The 8421-nt window shown below is 49.1% G+C and overlaps 1 protein-coding gene across 1 annotated transcript in view; it reads left to right on the top strand.

Moving 5' to 3' along the window:
• LOC146546153 (uncharacterized) overlaps positions 1-8139 on the top strand; it is a gene marked incomplete at its 3' end in the record, with an annotated part of 186635 nt that extends 178496 nt beyond the window's left edge. Inside the window, exons 9-11 of the mRNA XM_085266671.1 lie at positions 102-302; positions 3858-4058; positions 8056-8139. Of these exons, the coding sequence (XP_085122797.1) occupies positions 102-302; positions 3858-4058; positions 8056-8139 (486 nt within the window). The remainder of the gene's footprint in view (positions 1-101; positions 303-3857; positions 4059-8055) is intronic.
• Positions 8140-8421: the final 282 nt, after the last annotated feature.

Genomic DNA, 8421 nt, shown 5'->3' on the forward strand with positions numbered 1-8421 from the left:
TAAGAAACAAACGCTCAAAGAAACCAAACAGAATGACACAGGCAGAAAGACAACTGTTTTATTTTGGTAACCAATGATGCATTTCTTCTCCCCTTGTACAGTACACCCTGAAGCCGTGTGTGGACCAGGAGATCAGCAGAACAGGAACCACAGAGCGTCAGCGGCAGACATCCAAGCTGCACAGGGCACACGCAGCACCAGGCAGAATTAATGACGTCCCTGATCCACAGCTCAAGCCCAGCCACCCGCTGCCTCCTCGCCGCCTCCTCCCGGGACCTTCAAGGACCACCCACCAGCCACTGGTACACATTCCAATCTACACAATGGCCCCAGCATCACAGGGCATCTCCTGACATTAAAATCTATCCTGATTTCTGTTGTTTTTCCCTCATCTCTGAGCCTGTGAGTGAGTGTGTGTGTGTGTGTGTGTGTGTGTGTGTGTGTGTGTGTCTCTCTCTCTCTTTTACACAAAAAACACATGTCAGTTGTTAAGGAAAATGTTATAAAACACTTCTTCAGTAAAGACTCAGAGAAGAGAAACACACAGAACTTCTTGCTAGCAAGGGCAGCCTCCACTCTAAGAGACTCCAGTGAGAGAACTGCCCCGGTCTTTATTTTATACTCCATTGAGCGTGTGTGTGTGCGTGTGTGTGTGTGTGTGTGTGTGTGTTGACAGAGAGAGAGAGAGAGAGACAGAGAGAGAGAGAGAGAGGGAGAGATACAAAGGAATGTAATTCAAATTTTGCACTTCAGACCTTACAGTGTGTGTGTGTGTGTGTGTGTGTGTGTGTGTGTGTCTGTCTTTTACACAAAAAATGCACTTGCAACAACTTTAATATGGAATGTACTGGACTTCCCAGCTAGGCGCCCTCCTGTGGACGACAGGTGCAATCCCAGTTGCACAGCACTTGACCAGCTTCTGTGTGTGTGTGTGTGTGTGTGTGTGTGTGTGTGTGTGTGTGTGACAGACAGACAGACAGACAGACAGACAGAGAGGGAGATTCAAAGCATCAGGACCAGGAGATGACACAGTGCTCAAAGGCCTGGTTCTGCTGCCTCCTCCTCCACCCACCTGCTGCAGACGCTTCTGTGAAGGGAAACTGCTACATGTTATGTCACCGATCCCTGCCATGCTGCGTGTCGAACGACCCGGCAGGGCCTGCTGAGTACAGTGTGGTGGACCCAGGCCCTCTGCACCTTCCTTTCTCCGACTGGGACCGTTTTGTCCCATCCTTTTTGGTCCGATTCGCCATATCTCCAGAACCGAAGAAGCCATCGGCGTGGCCTCTCGCCACAGCGTCCGGCACCCACCAAAACCCCCACCTAGACACCAACATCAGCCCTCTACACCTCTTACTTTTTCAGTTATTCCACTTTTGTCCCATCCTCTCCTGGCTTTTCCCCATAACCTAACCCTATCATTTAAGCCTCATCATACCTGCCGTGGGCCACTGGAGGGAGACAAATCACCATGCACTAAAATTCAAATTTTGCACTGCAAACCTCACAGTGTCTGTGTCTGTGTGTGTGTGTGTGTGTGTGTGTGTGTGTGCGCGCTTTGGTGTGTGTGTGTGTGTGTGTGTGTGTGCGCGCTTTGGTGTGTGTGCTTTGGTGTGTGTGTGTGTGTGTGTGTGTGACAGAGAGAGAGAGAGAGAGAGTGACACTTGCTGTGTATTTAAGAACAAACGCTCAAAGAAACCAAACAGAATGACACAGGCAGAAAGACACTGTTTTATTTTGGTAACCAATGATGCATTTCTTATCCCCTTGTACAGGGCCTTTTATGACAGGAACAGGAACCACAGAGCGTCAGCCGCACACATCGAAGCTGCACAGGGCACACGCGGCACCACGCAGAATAAATGACGTTCCTGGGCCAAGGCCGAAGCCCAGCCACCCGCTGCCTCCTCGCCGCCTCCTCCTGGGACCTTCAAGGACCACCCACCAGCCACTGGTACACATTCCAATCTTACACAATGGCCCAGCATCACAGGGCATCTCCTGACATTAAAATCTATCCTGATTTCTGTTGTTTTTCCCTCATCTCTGAGCCGCTGAGTGTGAGTGTGTGTGTGTGTGTGTGTGTGTGTGTGTGTGTGTCTCTCTCTCTTTTACACAAAAAACACATGTCAGTTGTTAAGGAAAATGTTATAAAACACTTCTTCAGTAAAGACTCAGAGAAGAGAAACACACAGAACTTCTTGCTAGCAAGGGCAGCCTCCACTCTAAGAGACTCCAGTGAGAGAACTGCCCCGGTCTTTATTTTATACTCCATTGAGCGTGTGTGTGTGCGTGTGTGTGTGTGTGTGTGTGTGTTGACAGAGAGAGAGAGAGAGAGACAGAGAGAGAGAGAGAGAGAGAGGGAGAGATACAAAGGAATGTAATTCAAATTTTGCACTTCAGACCTTACAGTGTGTGTGTGTGTGTGTGTGTGTGTGTGTGTGTGTGTGTGTGTTGACAGAGAGAGAGAGAGAGAGAGAGAGAGACAGAGAGAGAGAGAGAGAGAGGGAGAGATACAAAGGAATGTAATTCAAATTTTGCACTTCAGACCTTACAGTGTGTGTGTGTGTGTGTGTGTGTGTGTGTGTGTGTCTGTCTTTTACACAAAAAATGCACTTGCAACAACTTTAATATGGAAATGTACTGGACTTCCCAGCTAGGCGCCCTCCTGTGGATGACAGGTGCAATTGATTGTCAAAGCAGATATCTAACAGCTTCTGACACTTTGTACCGCATTGAGCCAGCAGAGGGAGCCCCCTGGTTCAATCCCAGTTGCACAGCAGTTGTGACCAGCTTCTGTCTGTGTGCTTTGGTGTGTGTGAGTGTGTGTGTGTGTGTGTGGTTGACAGAGAGAGAGAGAGAGAGACAGAGAGAGAGAGAGAGAGAGAGAGAGAGAGAGAGGGAGAGATACAAAGGAATGTAATTCAAATTTTGCACTTCAGACCTTACTGTGTGTGTGTGTGTGTGTGTGTGTGTGTGTGTGTCTGTCTTTTACACAAAAATGCACTTGCAACAACTTTAATATGGAATGTACTGGACTTCCCAGCTAGGCGCCCTCCTGTGGACGACAGGTGCAATCCCAGTTGCACAGCACTTGACCAGCTTCTGTGTGTGTGTGTGTGTGTGTGTGTGACAGACAGACAGACAGACAGACAGAGAGGGAGATTCAAAGCATCAGGACCAGGAGATGACACAGTGCTCCAAAGGCCTGGTTCTGCTGCCTCTCCTCCACCCACCTGCTGCAGACGCTTCTGTGAAGGGAAACTGCTACATGTTATGTCACCGATCCCTGCCATGCTGCGTGTCTAACGACCCGGCAGGGCCTGCTGAGTACAGTGGTGGTGGAATCGGCCCGATCGGACACTCCTATCTGCCACTTTGACCTTTTTATTCCGTCAAATTTGACCCATTTACACCAAGTCCAGACCGTTGGTGCTATCGACATGGGGTCTTCACCAGGGTGTCCGGAGCACCCCGAAACCCCCCCGTAGACACCACTTTCATCCCTCTACGACACTTACTTTCCCAGTTATTCCATTTTATTCCGTCAAGCTCTGGCTATTACCCCCTAACCTAACCAACCCTCATCATACCTGCATTTGTCCACTGGAGGGAGACAAAAACACCAAGCTCTGAGATTCAAATTTTGAACTGCAGACCTCACAGTGTCTGTGTGTGTGTGTGTGTGTGTGTGTGTGTGTGTGTGTGTGTGTGTGTGTGACAGAGAGAGAGAGAGAGTGACACTTGCTGTGTATTTAAGAAACAAACGCTCAAAGAAACCAAACAGAATGACACAGGCAGAAAGACACTGTTTTATTTTTGGTAACCAATGATGCATTTCTTCTCCCCTTGTACAGTACACCCTGAAGCCGTGTGTGGACCAGGAGATCAGCAGAACAGGAACCACAGAGCGTCAGCGGCAGACATCCAAGCTGCACAGGGCACACGCAGCACCAGGCAGAATTAATGACGTCCCTGATCCACAGCTCAAGCCCAGCCACCCGCTGCCTCCTCGCCGCCTCCTCCCGGGACCTTCAAGGACCACCCACCAGCCACTGGTACACATTCCAATCTTACACAATGGCCCCAGCATCACAGGGCATCTCCTGACATTAAAATCTATCCTGATTTCTGTTGTTTTTCCCTCATCTCTGAGCCTGTGAGTGTGTTGTGTGTGTGTGTGTGTGTGTGTGTGTGTGTGTGTGTGTGTGTGTCTCTCTCTCTCTTTTACACAAAAAACACATGTCAGTTGTTAAGGAAAATGTTATAAAACACTTCTTCAGTAAAGACTCAGAGAAGAGAAACACACAGAACTTCTTGCTAGCAAGGGCAGCCTCCACTCTAAGAGACTCCAGTGAGAGAACTGCCCCGGTCTTTATTTTATACTCCATTGAGTGTGTGTGTGTGTGTGTGTGTGTGTGTGTGTGTGTGTTGACAGAGAGAGAGAGAGAGAGACAGAGAGAGAGAGAGAGAGAGAGAGAGAGGAGAGATACAAAGGAATGTAATTCAAATTTTGCACTTCAGACCTTACAGTGTGTGTGTGTGTGTGTGTGTGTGTGTGTGTGTGTCTGTCTTTTACACAAAAAATGCACTTGCAACAACTTTAATATGGAATGTACTGGACTTCCCAGCTAGGCGCCCTCCTGTGGATGACAGGTGCAAATTGATTGTCAAAAGCAGATATCTAACAGCTTCTGACACTTTGTACCGCATTGAGCCAGCAGAGGGAGCCCCCTGGTTCAATCCCAGTTGCACAGCAGTTGTGACCAGCTTCTGTCTGTGTGCTTTGGTGTGTGTGAGTGTGTGTGTGTGTGTGTGTGTTGACAGAGAGAGAGAGAGAGAGAGACAGAGAGAGAGAGAGAGAGAGAGAGAGAGAGAGGGAGAGATACAAAGGAATGTAATTCAAATTTTGCACTTCAGACCTTACTGTGTGTGTGTGTGTGTGTGTGTGTGTGTGTGTGTGTGTGTGTGTGTGTGTGTGTGTGTGTCTTTTACACAAAAAATGCACTTGCAACAACTTTAATATGGAATGTACTGACTTCCCAGCTAGGCGCCCTCCTGGACGACAGGTGCAATCCCAGTTGCACAGCACTTGACCAGCTTCTGTGTGTGTGTGTGTGTGTGTGTGTGTGTGTGGTGTGTGACAGACAGACAGACAGACAGACAGACAGAGAGGGAGATTCAAAGCATCAGGACCAGGAGATGACACAGTGCTCAAAGGCCTGGTTCTGCTGCCTCCTCCTCCACCCACCTGCTGCAGACGCTTCTGTGAAGGGAAACTGCTACATGTTATGTCACCGATCCCTGCCATGCTGCGTGTCGAACGACCCGGCAGGGCCTGCTGAGTACAGTGGTGGTGGACCCAGGCCCTCTGCACCTTCTTTCTCCGACTGGGACCGTTTTGTCCCATCCTTTTTGGTCCGATTCGCCATATCTCCAGAACCGAAGAAGCCATCGGCGTGGCCTCTTCGCCACAGCGTCCGGCACCCACCAAACCCCCACCTAGACACCAACATCAGCCCTCTACACCTCTTACTTTTTCAGTTATTCCACTTTTGTCCCATCCTCTCCTGGCTTTTTCCCCATAACCTAACCCTATCATTTAAGCCTCATCATACCTGCCGTGGGCCACTGGAGGGAGACAAATCACCATGCACTAAAATTCAAATTTTGCACTGCAAACCTCACAGTGTCTGTGTCTGTGTGTGTGTGTGTGTGTGTGTGTGTGTGTGGCGCTTTGGTGTGTGTGTGTGTGTGTGTGTGTGTGTGTGTGTGCGCGCTTTGGTGTGTGTGCTTTGGGTGTGTGTGGTGTGTGTGTGTGTGTGACAGAGAGAGAGAGAGAGAGAGTGACACTTGCTGTGTATTTAAGAAACAAACGCTCAAAGAAACCAAACAGAATGACACAGGCAGAAAGACCTGTTTATTTTGGTAACCAATGATGCATTTCTTATCCCCTTGTACAGGGCCTTTTATGACAGGAACAGGAACCACTAGAGCGTCAGCCGCACACATCGAAGCTGCACAGGGCACACGCGGCACCACGCAGAATAAATAGCGTTCCTGGGCCAAGGCCGAAGCCCAGCCACCCGCTGCCTCCTCGCCGCCTCCTCCTGGGACCTTCAAGGACCACCCACCAGCCACTGGTACACATTCCAATCTTACACAATGGGCCCCAGCATCACAGGGCATCTCCTGACATTAAAATCTATCCTGATTTCTGTTGTTTTTCCCTCATCTCTGACGCTGAGTGTGAGTGTGTGTGTGTGTGTGTGTGTGTGTGTGTGTGTGTCTCTCTCTCTTTTACACAAAAAACACATGTCAGTTGTTAAGGAAAATGTTATAAAACACTTCTTCAGTAAAGACTCAGAGAAGAGAAACACACAGAACTTCTTGCTAGCAAGGGCAGCTCCACTCTAAGAGACTCCAGTGAGAGAACTGCCCCGGTCTTTATTTTATACTCCATTGAGCGTGTGTGTGTGCGTGTGTGTGTGTGTGTGTGTGTGTTGACAGAGAGAGAGAGAGAGAGACAGAGAGAGAGAAGAGAGAGAGAGGGAGAGATACAAAGGAATGTAATTCAAATTTTGCACTTCAGACCTTACAGTGTGTGTGTGTGTGTGTGTGTGTGTGTGTGTGTGTGTGTGTGTGTTGACAGAGAGAGAGAGAGAGAGAGAGAGAGACAGAGAGAGAGAGAGAGAGAGGGAGAGATACAAAGGAATGTAATTCAAATTTTGCACTTCAGACCTTTACAGTGTGTGTGTGTGTGTGTGTGTGTGTGTGTGTGTGTGTCTGTCTTTTACACAAAAAATGCACTTGCAACAACTTTAATATGGAAGTTACTGGACTTCCCAGCTAGGCGCCCTCCTGTGGATGACAGGTGCAATTGATTGTCAAAAGCAGATATCTAACAGCTTCTGACACTTTGTACGCATTGAGCCAGCAGAGGGAGCCCCCCTGGTTCAATCCCAGTTGCACAGCAGTTGTGACCAGCTTCTGTCTGTGTGCTTTGGTGTGTGTGAGTGTGTGTGTGTGTGTGTGTGTTGACAGAGAGAGAGAGAGAGAGACAGAGAGAGAGAGAGAGAGAGAGAGAGAGAGAGAGGGAGAGATACAAAGGAATGTAATTCAAATTTTGCACTTCAGACCTTACTGTGTGTGTGTGTGTGTGTGTGTGTGTGTGTGTGTCTGTCTTTTACACAAAAAATGCACTTGCAACAACTTTAATATGGAATGTACTGGACTTCCCGCTAGGCGCCCTCCTGTGGACGACAGGTGCAATCCCAGTTGCACAGCACTTGACCAGCTTCTGTGTGTGTGTGTGTGTGTGTGTGTGACAGACAGACAGACAGACAGACAGAGAGGGAGATTCAAAGCATCAGGACCAGGAGATGACACAGTGCTCCAAAGGCCTGGTTCTGCTGCCTCCTCCTCCACCCACCTGCTGCAGACGCTTCTGTGAAGGGAAACTGCTACATGTTATGTCACCGATCCACTGGCCATGCTGCGTGTCTAACGACCCGGCAGGGCCTGCTGAGTACAGTGGTGGTGGAATCGGCCCGATCGGACACTCCTATCTGCCACTTTGACCTTTTTATTCCGTCAAAATTTGGACCCATTTACACCAAGTCCAGAACCGTTGGTGCTATCGACATGGGGTCTTCACCAGGGTGTCCGGAGCACCCCGAAACCCCCCGTAGACACCACTTTCATCCCTCTACGACACTTACTTTCCCAGTTATTCCATTTTATTCCTGTCAAGCTCTGGCTATTACCCCCTAACCTAACCAACCCTCATCATACCTGCATTTGTCCACTGGAGGGAGACAAAAACACCAAGCTCTGAGATTCAAATTTTGAACTGCAGACCTCACAGTGTCTGTGTGTGTGTGTGTGTGTGTGTGTGTGTGTGTGTGTGTGTGTGTGTGACAGAGAGAGAGAGAGAGTGACACTTGCTGTGTATTTAAGAAACAAACGCTCAAAGAAACCAAACAGAATGACACAGGCAGAAAGACACTGTTTTATTTTGGTAACCAATGATGCATTTCTTCTCCCCTTGTACAGTACACCCTGAAGCCGTGTGTGGACCAGGAGATCAGCAGAACAGGAACCACAGAGCGTCAGCGGCAGACATCCAAGCTGCACAGGGCACACGCGAGCACCAGGCAGAATAATGACGTCCCTGATCCACAGCTCAAGCCCAGCCACCCGCTGCCTCCTCGCCGCCTCCTCCCGGGACCTTCAAGGACCACCCACCAGCCACTGGTACACATTCCAATCTTACACAATGGCCCCAGCATCACAGGGCATCTCCTGACATTAAAATCTATCCTGATTTCTGTTGTTTTTCCCTCATCTCTGAGCCTGTGGTTGTGTGTGTTGTGTGTGTGTGTGTGTGTGTGTGTGTGTGTGTGTGTGTGTCTCTCTCTC

Source organism: Mchenga conophoros, unplaced genomic scaffold (assembly GCF_057382185.1).
Source record: "Mchenga conophoros isolate Kocher_MC1m ecotype Shallow Benthic unplaced genomic scaffold, M_conophoros_male_GT1.1 unmapped_scaffold_9, whole genome shotgun sequence".
NCBI classification, from domain to species: domain Eukaryota; kingdom Metazoa; phylum Chordata; class Actinopteri; order Cichliformes; family Cichlidae; genus Mchenga; species Mchenga conophoros.